The following is a 19,813-nucleotide window of genomic DNA, read 5'->3' on the forward strand; positions in this document are numbered from 1 at the left end:
AATAGATTATATTAGCTTAAAGGATTACATTACACTAGTCTAAAAAATTTAAATTTTACCTTATAGCCTATTGTCTTCCTATAATAAAGAATTTCTTTTTCCAGGAGCTCAAATAAACGTGGTGGAAAAAATTGAAAATCCTGAACATTTGGCTGTTTTGAAGGTCGAGGAGCCTGTGGGGGGGAAAACGCATGATATATATATATATATATATATATATATATATATATATATATATATATACACACACACACATATATATATACACACACACACATATATATGTATATGTGTATATATATATACATATATGTATATACATATATATACATATATATACATATTTTTTCAGTACATAAGGTGAACATATTTATCTTTTACTATTTTTTATATATATAGAAAAATAAATACAATGAAATCCATTGATATGGCTGGGCCATATCAAGTACTTTTCTGTATTATTGTTATATTTTAGGGACTATGATTTAGCACTAATAGAAATAAATCTGATTCACAGACCAGGTTACAAAAGAATTCTGCTGTAGGACATAAAAACTAGCCTCATACTGTTTTCTTTTACCTTTGGAACCTTTGGCTCGCTGACACGTAAAGCCTCTCTAAAGTAGGCATCCACTGCGTAGTTTGCTTTGCGTTCTCGTTTAGGAGGTTCAATCCATTCCACCATCCCGGGCTATACACAACAAACAAGAATTAGTAGTTTAATTACTCCAAACCGTTTTATAAAAATCAAGCACATCAAGGTTGCAGAAGCATGAGAAAATCAGAGCCGTTAGGAAGAACCAAAACTTGCTTTTTTATAAGTCACAAGTATGCATCCCAAGTGCCAAAACCTTGCCCTGTATACCAAGTTTAGGTGCAAGAATGATTTTCTTTTTCTTTTTTCTTTTTTTTAAGTAAGTTTAAAACTTGATTCCTCCTTAGCAATTGAGAAGAAATTGCACAATCTGGTTAGATTTTTATGCCTAATAAATAAATCCAGGGTGGGGTAAAAGTAGGTTTACAGTTGTGATTATTCAAAACATAGAGTTTATTCTTGTATTATTGCTTAATTATTATATTACTTTCCATACGAACAGCTGTAAACCTACTTTTTCCCCACCCTGTAGTATCTACTAAAGAAAGAAGACTCACATTGATTCTGGTGACTCTGTTAAGTGTATGAAATAGAAAACAGCTGAAAGGGATAAATGATGAATATCAATATGACAGGCACATATCCTTTAAAATCAAGATAATTTTTTTGAATGAGACTTCTTGATAAGGTAGCTGTGGAAAAAGTCAGTGAAATCAGAATGACCTGAATGTGAAACCAGGTTCTGCCACTTTACCAGTTGTATAACTTTGGAGAAATTATTTTTTCCATCTGTAACATGGAAATAATAATACCTACCTTAGCAATTAAATGTGAATATATATGCGAAAGCATATTTCTTTATTGATTTCAGAGAGGAAGGGAGAAGGAGAGAGAAATAGAAACATCAATGATGGGAGAGAATCATTGATTGGCTGCCTCCTGCATGCCCCCTACTGGGGATCGAGCCTGGAACCAGGGCATGTGCCCTTGACTGGTATTGAACCCGGGACCCCTCTGTCCGTGGGCCGACACTCTATCCACTGAGCCAATCTGGCTAGGGCTGTAAGTTATTATTAAGTATCCAAAGTGGAGTAAACAGTGATTTGGTGGTTTTACAAAACTTCACCCCAATATCAGCTAGAAAATACATTTTAAAAATAAGCAGACAAAACTGACAATACACGTTCTGGAATCTATAGGAATGGTTTTCTTGTTCAGATATTTTTCTTGAGTTCATAGTGCCTAGCCTAGTGCCTTTACACAAAAGATGCCATTAATCTACAATTAATGGTCTCACTCCAATCTTATCTAAGGGTTGAATTCCAACTTTGATATCATATTTAAAGAGTGGATGATATACTCAGATTATGGGCTCGATCCCCAGTGTGGGGGCATGCAGGAGGTAGCTGATCAATGATTCTCTCTCATCATTGATGTTTCTATCTCTCTCTTCCTATCCTTTCCTCTCTAAATCAATAAAAAAAATATATATTTTAAATAAAGTGTGGATGATAAACTAAGATGACTAGGATGGTTAGAGATCTACAAGCTCAGTGTCTAGAGAAGACTAAAGAGACATAATGGTGGCATCCACATAAGTAAAAGTCTATCAAACAGAAAAGAATACAGTTCTTCATTGATTCATAAGATTAAAAACAACATGGGCAGTCACAGGAAAGTAGACTTCCACTCAATATAATTTAATATGTCTTAAGTACCTACTGTATTATTTGCAAGTCAGTGTCACAGGTACACAAATGAATAAAATAATCGCTTCCATTACGAAGCTTATAAATCAAACTAGAGGCCCAATACATGAAATTCATGCAAGGGGCTCAGTCCTTGCAGCCGCAGCGGCTTGCCTTAGCCCTTGCAGCCGCGGCTTTGTCCGGAAGGTCATCCGGAAGGACATCTGGGAAGCCGTTCAGCTATCTGGTCTAATTAGCATATTATGCTTTTATTATAGGAAAGAAATTTTCTGAGAACCAGAGAATATAAAACAATGAAATGAACTATCCTGAGGAGAGTAGATTCCCAACATGACCACATTCTCAGGCTGTATAACTATCATCCTATCTAATAAAAGAGAAATATGCAAATTGACCATACCTCCACTACACCCAAAAGCCACGCCCACCAGCCAATCAGGAGTGAGTATGCAAATTAACCCAACCAAGATGGCTGCAGCCACGGAGAGAGCAGGAGGCTTGGGTTTCCCTGGCAATGGAGGAAGCCAAGCTTTCCACCTGCCCTGGGGTGCCAGGCCTCCGCTGAAGCCTACAAAGTTTCAATTATAGAAGATAAATAAATCCCAACAAAAATGGTGGCAGCCATGGAGCTGGAGAGAGCAGGAGGCTTGGGTTTACCCCGGCGATGGAGGAAGCCAAGCTCCCGAAGCCCTGGCCTGCCTTGGCCTCCGCTACAAAGTTTCAATTATAAAAGATAAATAAATCCCAACAAAAATGGCTGCGGCCACAGAGCAAGCAGGAGGCTTGGCTCCACTGAAGGCTACAAAGGCAGGTGAGCAGTTGGGAGCCAGCTGTCCTGGATTGTGAGAGGGATGTCTGACTGCCCGTTTAGGCCCAATCCTGAACGGGCAGTCGGACATCCCTCTCACAATCCCTCAAGGGATCCCAGAGGGGTTCCAGATTGGAGAGGGTGCAGGCTGGGCTGAGGGACATACCCCCATGTGCACGAATTTCGTGCACTGGGCCTCTAGTCTATATCATAAAAGGCCTGTGGTCATGACGCCATAATGGTGGAATGACCAAACAATGGGTCACCAGGAAGTGCATGGAGCACCTCTCCCAGGCCGGGACTCGCAGCTCACGCAGTGAGGCAGGGCTCATGCGGGGCTGGCGGGGCTGGTGCAGCAGAGGTGGGTCCTGAGGCTCACGCAGGGCAGGTCTGGGGTCCCACAGCTCGCGCAGGGAGGGTCTGGGTCTTGTGAGATTTCACGCACTAGGCCTCTAGTAGATACTATAATGGGCCTTCTTAATTACAAAAAAGATTAGAGTAACTAACCTTAAGGTCTCTTTTAACTCTAGACTTACGAGATATGGATAATATAATATGAATTTATATAAAATGAGAAATACCCTGAGCAGTGAAATGAGTTTTGTTTTTCTTCCCCTCAGATGGATTAATGTGGGATAATAGTAATATTTTATAAATAACCAATATTTTATTTGTCTCAATTGGGGTGAAAAATAAACCAATAATAATTTCCATTAACTTTCTAAAAGTAATGTATTTGGTCATTTAAACTATACTTTTTTGAAGGTCTAGGTACCCAAATTTGAAATAAGCACTAAAAACCAATTTCTGAACTTTTAAAAACAGAATAAATCATGCTGAATTAGTTTGTTTCAGACAGCAGTACATTTAATACAAACTTATCCAGGTTAATTTATTCATTATCAATGTCAGTCATTATGACTTAATCTACCAGGTATAGTTGTAAAGTACTGCAAGTGGTTCAACAAATCATATATGAAAATCTACCGCACTGTGTAACTCCCATGATTTACATATAAACAACATTCTTGCAAGTTTTTGATTCCCTCAAACGATAGTATGAACCTATTTTAAGAACCTATCCAGGAAATATGAAAAGACAGAAATAAAATATAATATCAACTCAAATACTCAGAAAAAAATCTGATTTGTCAGACATTCAATTATAAAAATATATCATCATCATCATTATTAAAATTTCTCTTTATCTGTATATCATTAGTTTGCTAGAATTAGAAACACAGGAAAACCAGTTATATTAGAAACAGACAAGTACTTTACTAAGTCTAATTTACCTCTAAGAATGTAGATAAGAAGCTCCAATGATATCTAGACTCTTCACTGTAATATTTTTCCTCTTTGTAAAACACTCCTAATATCAGTAAGCCCATGGGAATAACTATAAAATGTATAAAATTAATATCACATAATGAGATCTAGAAAGCATATTAGGGAGGCAATTTCCAACCTGTGCATGTAGGCCTTCACCTCTATCTCATCACAATAAAATGTAAATAGTCAGAATTAAGGTTATAAATATAACTAGATAGATTTAAGTCAAGACACTAAAAACTAACTGAAATAATGAATGCAACAAAGCATTGTAAGCATACTAGTTGCACTGCAAACTAAAATGGCTCATCTCTCATGTTTTCTGTAAAATAAATATCCAAGAATAAGTTTTTTTTATTTTTTTATTGATTAAGGTATTACATATGTGTCCTTACCCCCCCCATTGCCCCCACCCCACTCCCGTTCATGCCCTCACCCCCCTGGTGTCTATGTCCATTGGTTATGCTTATATGCATGCATACAAGTCCTTTGGTTGATCTCTCCCCCTTCCCCCAACCCTCCCCTGCCTTCCCTCTGAGGTTCAACAGTCTGATCAATGCTTCTCTGTCTCTGGATCTGTTTTTGTTCATCAGTTTATGTTGTTCATCATAATCCGCAAAAATAAGTTTTTTTTTAATTAAATTCACTTCTGAAGTTAAAAAATATAACAGCTTTATAAAACCATTTGAGCAACAAAATAATGATAGAATTGTATTAAAGCTCAAAAATAAAATAACTTCCCTGGCCAGTGTGTCTCCATAGAGCATCGGCCTGGGCACTGAAAGGTTGTGGGTTCGATTCCCAGTCAAGAGCATGTACCTGGGTTGCAGGTTCAATCCCCGGACCCGGTTGTGGCGCCTGTGGAAGGCAACCAATGAATGTGTCTCTCTCACATCTCTCTCTTTCTCTTCTCTCTCTCTCTCTCTCTCTCTCTCTCTCTCTCTCTCTCTCTCTCTCTCCCCCCCCCCCCGCTCTCACTTCCACTCTCTCTCAAAAAAATCAATGAAAAAAATATCCTCACTCCTCTAGTGAGGATTAAAATTTTTTAAATCAATGGAAAACATATTCTTGGGTGAAGATTAACAAAAAAATAAATAAATAAAAATAAGAATCCATGAACCCATGTTGATATAAATAAATAACTGAGTATATAAATAAATAGGAAGGGACAGTTCTTCCTTACAACAAAATCCCATTAATAAATGTAGATTTAGTAATGAAGAAAATTTTTAAAAATTACCCTTAGGCAAACACTACAATAATAACTGCTGTAAGCAAATTCCACCAATATATGCTAAATCGGTGAGTAAAGGTTTGAGGAATATCTTCCCCAAGATATTTATCAATTAAGGGGAAAATGGTTATCCTGCAGTGGCGAAACCCAACAGACATCACTTCAACTAAGTGATAAAGGTTAACATCCCCAGTAGTAAGATATAGCGGCATCGTATGTTCCTTGGTATGATGTATTGAGAAGGACATGGCTTCCCTTCCATTGTATTCTTGCCAAAAATGCATAAGTTTCCATCAAAACATAAGAAAATGTTGGACAAACCCAAAATGAGAGACAAACTACAAAATAACTGACCAATACTCTTCAAAAGTGTCAAGGTCATGATAGACAAAGAAAAACAGAACTATCACAGATTAGAAGAGACATAGCAACAAAAACATAATGTGGGTCAAGAATATGAGAAGACGAGCCACAGCTTTAAACAACCTGATTAAAAATGGGCAAAAGACCTAGACACCTCCCCAGAGAAGATACACAGATGGCAAATAAGCAAATGAAAAGATGCTCTACGTCATCAGGGAAATGCAAATTAAAACAAGATACCACTACATACATATTAGAATGGCAAAAATCCAGAATACTGACAATATGAAATGATGGTAAGGATGCATAGCAACAGGAACCCTCATTCATTGCTCATGGGAATTCAAAAAGGTACAGCCACTTTGGAAGACAAGTTGTCAGTTTCTCATCAAATTAAACATACACTTACTATACAATCCATCAACCATGCTCCTTAGTATAAACCAGCCGTGGGCAAACTACGGCCCGCGGGCCAGATCCAGCCCATTCGGCTGTTCTATCCGGCCCACGGGGCCGAAAGAGCGGAGGGTTCTCTTGCTCTCCCCTCCGCTCCTTTACTTTGAATTTATATTAGTTCACACAAACACTCCATCCATGCTTTTGTTCCGGCCCTCTGGTCCAGTTTAAGAACCCATTGTGGCCCTCGATTCAAAAAGTTTGCCCACCCCTGGTATAAACCCATAGGAGTTGAAAATGTATGTCCACACAAATCTTTGCACCTGGCTGTTTATAGCAGCTTTTTTCACAACTGCCAAATATGAAAACAACCAGCATGTTTAGGTGAATGGATAAATAAACTTTTCAACATCCAGACACTGGAATATTACTCAACACTAAAAGAAATGAGCTATCAAGCCATGAAAAGACATGGACAGAGTTTAAATGCTTATTGCTCAGTGAAAGAAGCCAATATAAAAAGGCTATATACTGTGTGATTCCAAATATATGACATTCCAGAAAAGGCAAAAAAAATATGGAGAAAGTACAAAGATCAGTTGTTGCAGGAGGTGAGGGGAGGGAGGGATTAATAGGCAGAGGATTTTTAGGGCAGTAAAACTGTTCAGTATGACACTGTAATGGGGGGATACAGGTCATTACAGATTTATCTAAACCCGTACAATGTACAAACCAAGAGTGAACCCTAATGTAAACGATGGTCTTTGAGTGATGATGATATGTCAGCGTATGTTTGATGGTATCAAACATACTATTATTGTGAGGGATGTTGATAATGAAGGAAGCTGTGTTTGTGTGGGGGTAGAAGGAATATGGGAACTCTATTGTCTGCTCAATTTTGGTGTGAACCTAAAACTGTTCTTTAAAAAAAGCTCTCTTTTTTATTCAATTACAGTTTACATTCAATATTACTTTGTATTAGTTTCAGGTGTTTAGCATAGTGGTTAGACAATCATATACTTTAGAAAATGTTCCCCCTGATATTTCCAATATCCATGTGGCACCATACATAGTTATTACAATATTATTGACTATATTTCCTATGCTATACTTCATATTCACATGACCTAGAGAGTATTATGCCAAGTGAAATAAGTCAGTCAGAGGAAGACAAATACCGTATGATTTCACTTATATGTGGAATCTAAAGAACAATGTAAACAAACAAACAAAATAGAAACAAACTCACCAATACAGAGAACAGACTGATGGCTGCCAGAGCAGGGGGGGAGGGGAGATGAGTGAAAAAGGTGAAGGGATTTATAAGTACAGATTGGTAGTTACAAAATGAAGCTGTTTTTCAAAATTGCAATGTGGGATCCTGGACTGTATCCCCTGTTGATTTCTTGGATTTGATCATTGTACTATAATAATGTAAGTTGTTAAAATTAAGGAAATCTGAGTGAAGGATATATGTGAAATGTACACTATTTTTCGCAATAAAGTCTAAAGTCATTTCAAAATAAAAAGTTTTAAAATTTACAGTCACAATTCAATTAAACAAAATAAATAAAACTCCCATTTCTTCAAAAGATTATTGCTATACATAAGGCATTATTTCATAAATGAGAATACCTTTAATGAAGTCCTTCTATCATTTAAGTAACTATGTGTTAATAATATTATCACTAATATGTTTAGTACTAAGTGCTAAGTACATTGTTCTAATTACTTTATGGATATTAACTCATTTAACCGCAGAATCATTCTAGGATATTACTATAACCTCCATTTGACAGGTGAGAAAACTGGGTACCCAAAGTCACTTAGTGATAGAATTGGGATTTCAGCTTCAGAATCCAGGAACTCAACGACACTCCTACAGTGTTTCTCAAAAACAAAAGTAGTAGTCATAACAGCAACAGCAGCAAAAATGATGATGACAATAATGGTAATAACAAACCAGTAAAATATATTAAAGGTGGCCCTTTCATGAGATCTTCTGACTTACATCAAATTTCACTGTACAACAGAGTATTGTATTAGGTAAGTGCCAGTGATTTTTATAATTGTTATGGGGAGAAATGATCATTTGAGAGCCTAAGGGTTGAGGATAAAAAGTTACCTTCTGTTTTTCTCTATAATCTTCTCCTTCAAACTTGTACAAACTTTGTTCAGTGTCCATTCTAAAATTTCTCAGAGAAGACTCTCCCATTTTCTGCAAGCGTTCATTCATCTCTGCGGTCTACATTTGAAAGCATTGAAATTAGAAAATCATCACTGAATTACTTATAAATATCTGAGTATACTCTATGTTTTTAAAAAGTCAAGTTTTGACACAAAATACCCAATCTGTTAACTTATAAGGTAAGGATGCAATGCTGACATAATACTTGAATATAAATTTAATTTGCCCCAAGTATTTTAAATACTTAAATGGTTCTTTCAAAGTATTCTTCAATTAGGCTTTCTTTAAAATATTTTATTATTGAAGATATAACCATATTATATTTTCTATTGCAAAATTTTAATGGGACAAATAGCTAGTACTAAAATACAGGAAAACTTGGATTAAACAATTGGCATACTAACATAAGATTGCTCAAAATTCAAGATAATATCTGATACATGAAAAGATGCTCAACATCACTAATCATCAGGGAAATGCAAATTAAAACTACAATGAATATCACCTCACACCTGTCAGGATGGCTATCATCAATAAATTATCAAGCAACAAGTAATGGATAGGATGTGGATAAAAGGGAACCCTTGTGCATTGTTGGTGGAAATGTCAACTGGTACAGGCACTATGGAAAACAGTATGGAGGTTCCTCAAAAAAAATTAAAAATAACACTACCATATTATCCAGCAATTCCATTTCTGGGTATTTATTTGAAGCAAAGACAATAACTCGAAAAGATATCTGCATCCCTCATGTTCAATGCAGCATTATTTACAGTACTCAAGACATGGAAATGACCTAAGTGTCCATTGATATATGAATGGATATAAAATATATGGTGTATATGTATACAATGGAATATTACTCAGACATAAAAAAAGAAGGAAATCCTGCCATATGCAACACTCGGATGCACCTTGAAGGCATTATGCTAAGTGAATAAGTCAGACAGAGAACGACAAATACCATGTGATATGTGGAATCTAAAAAAAAAAAAAAACCTCATCAATACAGAGAACAGATTGGTGGTTGCCAGAGGCAGGGTGTGGAGTCAGTTATAAAATAAGTAAGTCCTGGAGATATAATGTGAATAAACAAAAAAATGGTCTGAAAAGTAAATTCTACCAACTTACAGAAAATATAGCAAATAGTGAACATGGAAAAATACCCCATGGGGATGGAATCAGCAAAATCCAGACTGTGAGCAACTCAAAAGGGAAATAACCCAGTTTCTACACCAAATAAATTACAAGGAAAATAATACATGAAAAAGGGAGAACTACGGATTTTTAAAAATATAGATGACATATCAACCAATGGCAATGTGTGGACATTATGTGTACTTGAACTTAAAGAAACTTTTTAAAAGAAGTATAGCTACTTGTGAAACAATTAGAAAATTTAATACTAACTGGATATTTGATATTATTAATGATTTATTGGAGTTTTCAGGTAGTACAATTCTATAATTATTATGTTTCTAGAAAGAGTTCTTACATTTTATTTTTTAACTTTTTACTTTATTATATATTTAATTTATTGGGGTAACATCTTATATAATAAAAGCCTAGGTGGTGTCACGTGACATCGTCACAAGATGGCTGCCACAAGATGGCCATCCTCACAACATCACAAGATGGCCACCACAAGATGGCCACCACAAGATGGCCGGCAGGGGAGGGCAGTTGGGGGTGATCAGGCCGGCAGGGGAGGGCAGTTGGGGGTGATCGGGTCAGCTGGGGAGGGTAGTTGGGGGTGATCAGGCCAGCAGAAGAGGGCAGTTGGGGGCGATCAGGCCAGCAAGGGAGCAGTTAAGGGGCAACCAGGCTGGCAGGCAGAAGCAGTTAGGGACAATCAGGCAGGCAGGCAGGCAAGCGGTTAGGAGCCAGCAGTCCCGGATTGTGAGAGGTATGTCTGAGTGCTGGGATTGGGCCTAAACCGGCAGTCAGACATCCCCCAAGGGGTCCCAGATTGGAAAGGGTGTAGGCCTGGCTGAGGGACACGCCCCCCCATGCACGGATTTCGTGCACTGGGCCTCTAGTTGGTTAATAAATTATATAGATACTGGAGGCCCGGTGCATGAGAATTCATGCATTGGGGGGAGGAGGGGTCCCTCAGCCCAGCCTGCCTCCTCTCACAGTCCAGGAGCCCTCAGGGGCGGGAGGTGACCTGGCAATCAGGGGAAGTCAACTCCCCATCACACCTCTGCTGCTGCCACTGCCGGCAGCGCAAGCCTCGGCTGGCCGTGGTTACCTGAGCCTCGGGTAGCCCTGGGCAGCTGGGCAGCCACCATTCAAGGCTTGCCTATGCCTCGGGCCAGCCCTGGGAGGCTGGGCAGCCAACATCTTAGGCTTGCTTGCACTTCGGCCATCAGCTGGGCAGCCGCCATCCGAGGCTTGCCTGCTCCTCAGACCAGCCCTGGGCAGCTGGGGGGCTGAGGGGACTGGGGAACTCCAGATGCAGGCACGCAGCTGTGGGTGCTGCCATCTTTGAGGGCGTGGGAGTCAATTAGCATATTCCCTCCTTATTGGCTGTGGGCACCGCCATCTTTAGCAACAGTGTGAGGGTCAATTAGCATATTCCCTCTTTATTAGATAGGATCAGGTGTACAATTCTATAATACCTCATCTGTATATTGTATTGTGTGTTCACCACAAGTCAAGTCTTCCTCCATCACCATTTATTCTCCCTATACCCTCTTCTACCTCCTCCTACCCCCTCCCCATTCCCTCTGGTAATCACCATACTGTTGTCTGTGTCTATGAGGTTTTTTTTTTTCTTTGCTTAATCCCTTCGGCTTTTTCATCCGGCCCCCCTACCTTCCTCCCCTCTGACAGCTATCAGTCTGTTCTCTGTATTTAGTCTGTTTCTATTTTGTTTTTTAGTTTATTTTGTTCATTAGATTCTACATATAAGTGAAATCATAGTACTGGCTTCTTTCACTTAACATAAAGCTATGGAACAATAGAATACTACTCAGTCATAAAAAAATCAAGGAAATCTTACCATTTGTGAAAGCATGGATGGATCTGTCTACTTTTGCTTATGTTTAAAATTATCTAAAATAATTTCTGGCAAAAAGCAAATTCAACACAAAACCACAATATTCTGCAATAGCTTATTATATATACCTTAACAAACAATGCTTTAATATTTCATGAAATGTTCACAAAAGATTTTCAGTTAACAAAATTTATCAGCAGACAATTTTTAACCCAGTGCAAAAAATATAGTCCTGATATATATGATTAAACACAAAATTTATTTTTTTATACCAACTTTATATTCAACAATCATGTAGTATAAGGTCACTCAATGTTAAACTCTGGTTCATAGTCTTTCTTAAACTAAAGAAACCTAAACTACCCCAGGATATAAATCTACAAATTCTTAGAGAGGACATGAGTCTTTTGAAGCATGAGGTTTAAAACATGTATTTGAAACAACGCAAGTACAAAGAGCATGTTGACATATGTTAATTTCAAAACAATCCATCATGAAAACAAAATGCCATTTCAACTAACCTTCTTTTCTCCTCTTTCCAGAAGAGTTGTAATGTCTTCATCTGTCAGCTCACTTTCCTTAGAAGCAAAAACATGAGTGGCTCCATGACGTATCATTTGCAACATTTCCTCTTTGGCCAGCTTGTTAGACTGTTGGTCAATGAGTCTTCCTAATAGCAAAAATAAAAGTTATATATATTCTACTATATTCCAGAGAAAGCATGGCATAACAGTTCTAATGAGACACCACTACATTTATCCATAAGTAAAGCTTTATAAGAACAAAAATTCGTGAGCTTTAAAGTTATTTTTAATTAACAACCCTACAAGTTTTTCTTCTATTTTGACGTGAATTTCCTTCTGTAAAATTCAGCTAAAACTCAGAAGGACAGAAACATTTTTTTCAAGTACAAACTTCACTTTTTAGATCAAATTTTTCTGTATGGAAAGACAACCTCGAGTACCTGTTTTAAAAACATTTTAACTCAACATTTTGACTGTCAAAAGACATAACATTGACATTTGGCTATAAGCTATTAATGTTTAACTAGTTTATAGTGAATGCAAGGCTTTAATTTAAGATTTAAATTAGCACTTTGTTTTAAAAACTGATATTTTTCACTCACTAAGCTTGCAAATTTGGTCAACTTTCACTAAAAGTAATCTCCTTTGAAGAAAGTTGCATGTATCTTTGCAAAAAAAACCCACACCTAATTAAGTTTATACATATAAATACCTTGTTGTATAACAATTGAGTCAAGTCTCAGTTTTATCTCAGCTCTTTCTACAATCCTTTCTTCAACAGTGTTGTCGGTGATGAGACGGAACACACGTACTGGCTTCTTCTGACCAATACGATGTGCTCGATCCTAATAGAAAAAAATCTATTATAAGATTTTGGTATTCTGGATAAAAGGTAATATAGCCACCATCTGCTATAAAAATCTGAAACTAAAATTAGTTCCTAACCTCTCTATACCTACAAATTTTGAAAAAGCATGATGACTATAAAAGGTAAAGCCCTACCATATGACCTACCAAGTCCACTTCTGGATATTTATCAAAGAAAAGAAAAATACTAATTCAAAAAGAAATATGGGCCCCTATGTTCATTGCAGCATTATTTACAATAGCCAAAATATGGAAGCAACCTAGGTGCCCATCAATCGATTAGATGAGTGGATAAAGAAGATGTGGCATATAGTTTTTTTTCAATGAAATATTACCCAGCCATAAAAAATGAACTCTTGCCACTTGCAACAACACAGATGGATCTACAGGGCATTTTTCTAAGTGAAATGAGTTAGACAGAGAATACATTTATATATTTCACTTTTATGTGAAATCTAAAAAACATAAATAGACTCATTGGTACAGAGAACAAACTAATGGTGACAGAGGGGGGATGAGCAACAAGATGAAGGGGATTCCACGACACAAACTTTGTTATAAAATAAATCACGAGGATATAATGTGTAGCATAAGTAATATAGTCATCATTACAGCTTTGTGGACTTATCATGCTGGTCACTTCATAGGGTATACAAATGTTGAATCACTTTATTGTATACCTGAGATTAATATAATACTACATGCCAACTATAGAAAATTTAAAAAAAAAAAAACTAGGGGGAGCTGAAAGCTTCTTGACTAAGTTACTAAATAATTTTTAACCCACTAAATCCAAACACCTTCCACACGAGCAAGGACTTTTGTAGGTAAAGGACAAAGTAGTTAACAAGTGTTGCTATGGTAGCAAAAGTCAGCTTTATCTCATCATGGAACAGTTCCTTCTGCTTGCTAAGGCAATTCAGGAATCTGTAGTAGAGTCATAAAAATTAATCGGATACTAATATCCTTACTGTATATTGGTCTAGAATTGGTCCTATGGTTTATAGTTGGTAAAGCTGACAAGTGGCAAGTTCTGATAATATTAAAACATCTAGGGGTAGTGGTTTTTAAAACACAAAAGCTGCTAGAGCAAATAGGTGAAGGGAGGATGGTAGTTGAGAAAAAAAAAACATCAAAGAAACAAAGTTCAAAACAGCTCTTGTACTAAATATAAAAATACCAGAGCCCAGTTACACCTTCAAAGAGAATGCAACATCCCTACACATATTTTAAATTTCAAACGCAAATCAGTAAATTGTGAAACAGCTATACTCTAACAATTTTATGGAAATGAAGGTTATCATCAATAAGTTTTCCAGTTCAGTAACACTGTAACTTACTTGGCTTACTCCTACTTAGTTATACCAAACAAGTAGTTTGGTACCATGCTAAAATAACAATTATACCAAAGTATATTGATTTTTAAATGTCCCAATGGTCAATATTTTCAATTCTCTATCATAAAAGAAAATGAAAGACTTCTAAGCTATGCCTCACTGGCATATGATTTCCAAAGACAGTCAGTTATTCCATAACTTCTTGGGATTTTGAATGAGTAACTCTTTTGAATCTTTTTACTTTTGACATTATATTTCTATATCTTAAGATGTGTCATATTGACAGAAGTTGTAGCTCTAGTTCAATAAATGACACCATGATGAAAGGTAAGAGAAATAGCTCCCTGAAAAAAATATTTAAGGTAGAATAGTTTCTGATACTATCCTTATGAAGCAAATGTTTTCCTGGAATATTTTTCTTTGTTATCTTTTTACCTTCTCGCCCCAAATGTTTTATTACAAAAGTTAAAATCGCACCTCTCCCAATTTCAGTACTAAGGATTTTAATATATTTAATTGGTAAGCAGAATAACATTAAGAGACTTTTAACCTTCTTCATTAAAACATGCATGTGTCCTCTTCAAGACATTTCTTTTTCATGATAAAAAGCCAAAATCGACACACAAATGCTATAGTTGGATTTGGGTATGTTTGTTTTCATTTCCTTTGTTTTTTGCAGTTAGCACAATTGAAATATTGTTTATTTTCCAGGAGAATCTATTTTAGCATCTACAAAAACTCCCCAAGATTGTTGTTACCCTTTTATCATAAATTGTCTTTGTGCTATATAAATAACAATAGTATTCTGAGCGAAGAAAAATTTCTGACATCATTAAAGATTACTAACCATAGCTTGTAGATCAACCTGTGGATTCCAGTCTGAATCATATAGTATAACCACATCAGCACTGGCTAAGTTAATTCCGAGACCTCCAGCCCTGGTACTCAGCATAAAGATGAATTTGCTGCTATTAGGAGCATTAAAGGCCTCTATTGCTTCCTTTTTTTAAATTGACACAGGAGAGGCAAGAAAAAGAGAAAAAAAAACAGATTATATTACCTTAAAAAATAATTTTAACATGCAGACTCAAAACCCCACTTCATAATATTCTCCCACCTTCTAAAATATAAACATTTAGCTATCTATATTCTGTACTATGTGAGTTGCTGTAGGAAGTATATTGCATAAAATTCCTAATCTTTATGAGAGTACATCAATAGAGTCAAACTTAGAACACTCATATAAACAAATTTAACTAAGCAAGTAATAAATCATTTGAGTTATTTTAAAACAATAATAGTGAAAATGTTTTAATTAAGTGAGAGCTGACATATATCTAGGGGACAAAATGTCAGACATGTCAACTTCATTCCCATTAGTTTATGATGAATTAATAAGGAAGGTATAGTTTAGGAGATCAGTCAAGAAAGAAAAAGTTTTAGAAATGGGAATGAGAGCAACAGATATAGGGGAAGGTAAGTAGATTTATTTTGATATGGTGAAAAGGGGCAAACCGAGAAGTAATGAGGAAAATCAGGAAGGTAATCAAGGGATATTTAGTAAAGAGCTTTAAAAATTAATGGAATGTTAATATCCTTACTATATAAAAATCTGATACAAATTAATTAGAAAAAAAATACTAAGACCCCAAAAGAAAAAATGAGCCCAAAAAACACAGACAATACACAGAAAAACAATCACAAATGGCTAATAAACACAAGAATAATGTTCAATCCACTAGTAATCAAATAAATACAAATTAAAACATAATACCATTGTTTGAAGATTTAAAAAAAATGATAATACTCAATGTTGACGAGGGGGGCGGTGAGACGGGCACTCTCATACATTGCTGCTGGGAGTGTAAATTGGTACAACCTTTCTGGAAAGCAATTTGGCAATATGCATCAAGAGTCTTAAAAATATTCATACCCTTTGACCCAGTAATTCCACTTCTAGGAAATTATCCTAAGGAAATAATCAGAGACGTGCACAGAGATTTATGTATAAGGACTTTCACTTTACCATTATTTATAAATAGTGAAAAATTTGAAATGATCAACAATAGGGGATAAATTATTCATAGTATATCCATAAGATGAAATATTACACTAAAATTATTTTTACAATGACTTTTTTACTGATACAGGAAAGTACAATTTGATGTTGAGTAAAAAGTATCAGGCTACTGAACTTTATATATAATGTACATAGTATATCAATTATAATCTTTTAATGTATATTTTACATATACTCTTGTATTTATATATTTAATATATACATGACTATATACATTAAAAGATTGGCCAGAAATGCTTTTCTTTTCCAAGTTTCCTTCAGCAATCGAATATTACTGTTATTATCACAAAATATAGGCAGTTACACTTTTCATGAATGGAATGTCATGGTCAAAAGTTGCAGGCAGAAAAGGTGACTCCCACTGCCAGTCAGTATAGCATGTAGAGAGGGCAGTATAGAAAGCAGCATGGTGTAGTGAGAGGCAATTTGGTGTAGAGGAAATAGCAAAAACCTGGGCGTGAATCATAATTCTACCATTTATTACATATGTGGATCTGAGCAAGCATTTAACCTCTCTGAGACACAGTTTCAAGTACAGAAAAATTTACCAATACTTTACTGGGCTGCTGGATGAATTCAATTGGAACTATAAGTTGCCTAGCTCAGTGGTCGGCAAACTACAGCTCGCGAGCCACATGCGGCTCTTTGGCCCCTTGAGTGTGGCTCTTTCACAAAATACCACAGCCTGGGCGAGTCTATTTTGAAGAAGTGGCGTTAGAAGTTTAAGTTTAAAAAATTTGGCTCTCAAAAGAAATTTCAATCATTGTACTGTTGATATTTGGCTCTGTTGACTAATGAGTTTGCCGACCACTGGCCTAGCTTATAGTAGTAGTTGCTTGACAAATGTTAGTTCCTTTCCCTATAAAAGTGAGGATGCCAATTAAGTGCACGTTACAGGAACTGAGTCAGAAGATGACCAAAGACTTAGCTGAATTTAACTGTATCAATGGAGAAAGAGCAAATATGTAAGCTGTTGAGAAAGAATTCTTCATTATCAGCTGGGAAATGATTAAAGTAAGGAATCAAATATGGTCTTCCCCTTCTTATTGGGAAAATAATAAAAATGATTGAAATGATTGTGTGGACAACAACATAATGGAAAAGCAGGGCATTTCCAAAAAATAAAAAATGATCAGCTCTGACTTTGCTGTATCTAAAGTCAATACATGCAATTTAAAGCCTCTGGAGGGAGAACAGTATTTGAAATTTTAAGAAAACAGAAGAATTTGGGCATAATTAGGTAACGTCTACAATGTTTCTGAGGAGGGAGATCAGCTAGAAATGCAAATTGGCTAGTTGAAGTCAGAAAGCATCTACTCTTCTGCCTTAGTATCATCTTTATTCCAGGAAGCAGGGTCATCATGAATGGTACTATATGGTCTATGCTTAAAGTGGATTTGGAGAAACCCATTCTCAAGAATAAATCAGCAAAAGCCCAATAAACCTTCAAGTTACCATTTCAGAAAGAGTAAAATACTATAGAGCAGGGGATAGTGTAAGCTTTCAAATGTCCCACTATTGTAAATGTTACTGCAAGTGTTTCCCCAAACTGGGCAGCAGGTAAACCCTTAATATGAAAAGGACCTGTGTACCTATCCTATGCTCTAGCCAGGCTTCAATGCAACATACAAGGGACAGAGGGCCCGCCGTAGCTATGGAGGGAGCAGGCCATATGCTGAGTCTTTGTGACCTAAGAAGGGGCCCCAAAGCTGAGAGGTAAAAAGGATTGTGTGCAATTTCATGACATGCGCTATAAACTGCACCACACAATTTAAAAACTGCATTCATACCTATTATATCCAATGGTCCTCACAACGTTGTCAGATAAAAGAAGCCTAGGTATTAATATTACCCTTATAATACAGTTAAAGATACTGAGGCTCAGAGAATTAAATGGCTTGCACACACTACAAAGTGGTGGAGTTGGTGCTAAAATTCAGGTCTTCTGAAACCAAGTTCAATGCATTTTCCACTATACCATGAAATCACGATCTTTGCCCAGAGCATGAGTACAGACTTAAAACAGAGGCCAAAGACAGAGTCCTGAAGGATCACAGAAAAGAGAAGATAAATTAGCAAAGCCCTCCCCAAAAAGTGCTTTAAAAGGTTTAAAATACATTAGACCCATGACATTCGTGAGGAATAATCTAAGACCTAGAAGAATTTCCAAATATGAGAAAAATACTGGATGCAAAGTAGGCTTCCTCACTAACTAAATGACTCTTTTCTGCACACCAAACTTTTAGTATTCCAAGATCCAAATGTATGATCAGCACCTATACCTATGTTATCCCATTTCGGTTTTACAAAATCTCTGTAAGATTGAGTTATTCCCTTTACAAATTACTGTTTCTTGAGTCTTTAGGGTTGCTCATAAAGTGGAAAAATCTCAATGTTAAACTCCACGAATGGTGAGGGTCTACTGTAGGAGGCAAATCAGTAAAAGAAAATGACATAAAATCAGAGGTCAAAGAGTTAGCTGAAAAGCAGTTAGTAATCAAAAGGTCAGAGATAGCAATGGTTAGAGGAGGTAAAGATGCAATAGTGTAGTATCCTTTAGATAAGTGAGAATGTCTTTGAAGACCTTGAAAAGAATGATTGGTAAAGAGTCAGTGTAATGGAAGCCAAATTGAAAATCTCAGAGAGAGAGAAAAGTGGCAGTGAGAAAATCAATGCATCTAGCTACAAAAAAAGGTCAAAGTTCAAAACTCCTTAATGATGAAAACATGGCTTAATTGAACTCTAAATTTTGAAGTCTTTATTTTATTTTCTCATCCTTACCTCTCTTTCTTCATGTGGGGTTTGTCCATCCAATCGACAATACTCATAACCACGCCACATACAATAATCCTCCAAAATGTCCAGCAAGCGAATCATCTGGCTAAAAATGAGGACCCTTGAACCTAAAACATTTTACCAAAAAAAGCAAGTTATTCAGCTTGTGTAAAACTAACTTGAAAGTTACAAAAATAAAGGTAAGCATCATATGAAATATAAATATATAGCACATGAACATCCCTCTAAACACACACACTTATACACACACACACCTTCAAAGCATGCTATACATTTGTTGAGGTGATCTAAAATCTGATTTTCTCTGTCCTGAGGATGATCAATTGGTCATAGTCTTCTAACTATTCTCTTCTCTCTAGTCTCTTCTCCTTAGTAGATTCCCCCATACTACTTCCAAGGTTCTTTTCCAAAAATACAAGTCTGATTGTATCACTTACCACAGCCAAGTGTTCTCTGAACTGCCCTGCAACCCACCCTGCCTTCAAATAAGCACAAATTCCTTAAAGCATGTTTTAAAAGGCCTTTTGTAACATGGCCTCATCCATCTTCCCAGATTCATTACTGCCACTCTACCCCAAATACC

The 19,813-nt window shown here is 36.4% G+C and overlaps 1 protein-coding gene across 14 annotated transcripts in view; it reads right to left on the reverse strand.

Annotated features, from left to right (window-relative positions):
• The window catches only part of SMARCA1 (SNF2 related chromatin remodeling ATPase 1), an 80,438-nt gene that overhangs the window by 30,585 nt on the left and 30,040 nt on the right, over positions 1–19,813 (reverse strand). For 5 of the 14 annotated variants that reach the window (XM_080653697.1, XM_080653702.1, XM_080653704.1 and 2 more), the window contains 7 exons: positions 19,216–19,337; positions 15,202–15,354; positions 12,863–12,995; positions 12,148–12,296; positions 8,563–8,682; positions 581–691; positions 60–173 (listed from right to left, as the gene is read on the reverse strand). In XM_080653697.1, coding sequence (XP_080509823.1) covers positions 60–173; positions 581–691; positions 8,563–8,682; positions 12,148–12,296; positions 12,863–12,995; positions 15,202–15,354; positions 19,216–19,337 — 902 coding nt within the window. Of the gene's footprint in view, positions 1–59; positions 174–580; positions 692–8,562; positions 8,683–12,147; positions 12,297–12,862; positions 12,996–15,201; positions 15,355–16,287; positions 16,324–19,215; positions 19,338–19,813 lie in introns of all 14 variants that reach the window. The other 9 variants (XM_080653701.1, XM_080653691.1, XM_080653699.1 and 6 more) reach the window with 3 other exon arrangements.

The sequence above is a fragment of the Plecotus auritus genome (assembly GCF_963455305.1).
Source record: "Plecotus auritus genome assembly, chromosome: X".
Taxonomy (NCBI): domain Eukaryota; kingdom Metazoa; phylum Chordata; class Mammalia; order Chiroptera; family Vespertilionidae; genus Plecotus; species Plecotus auritus.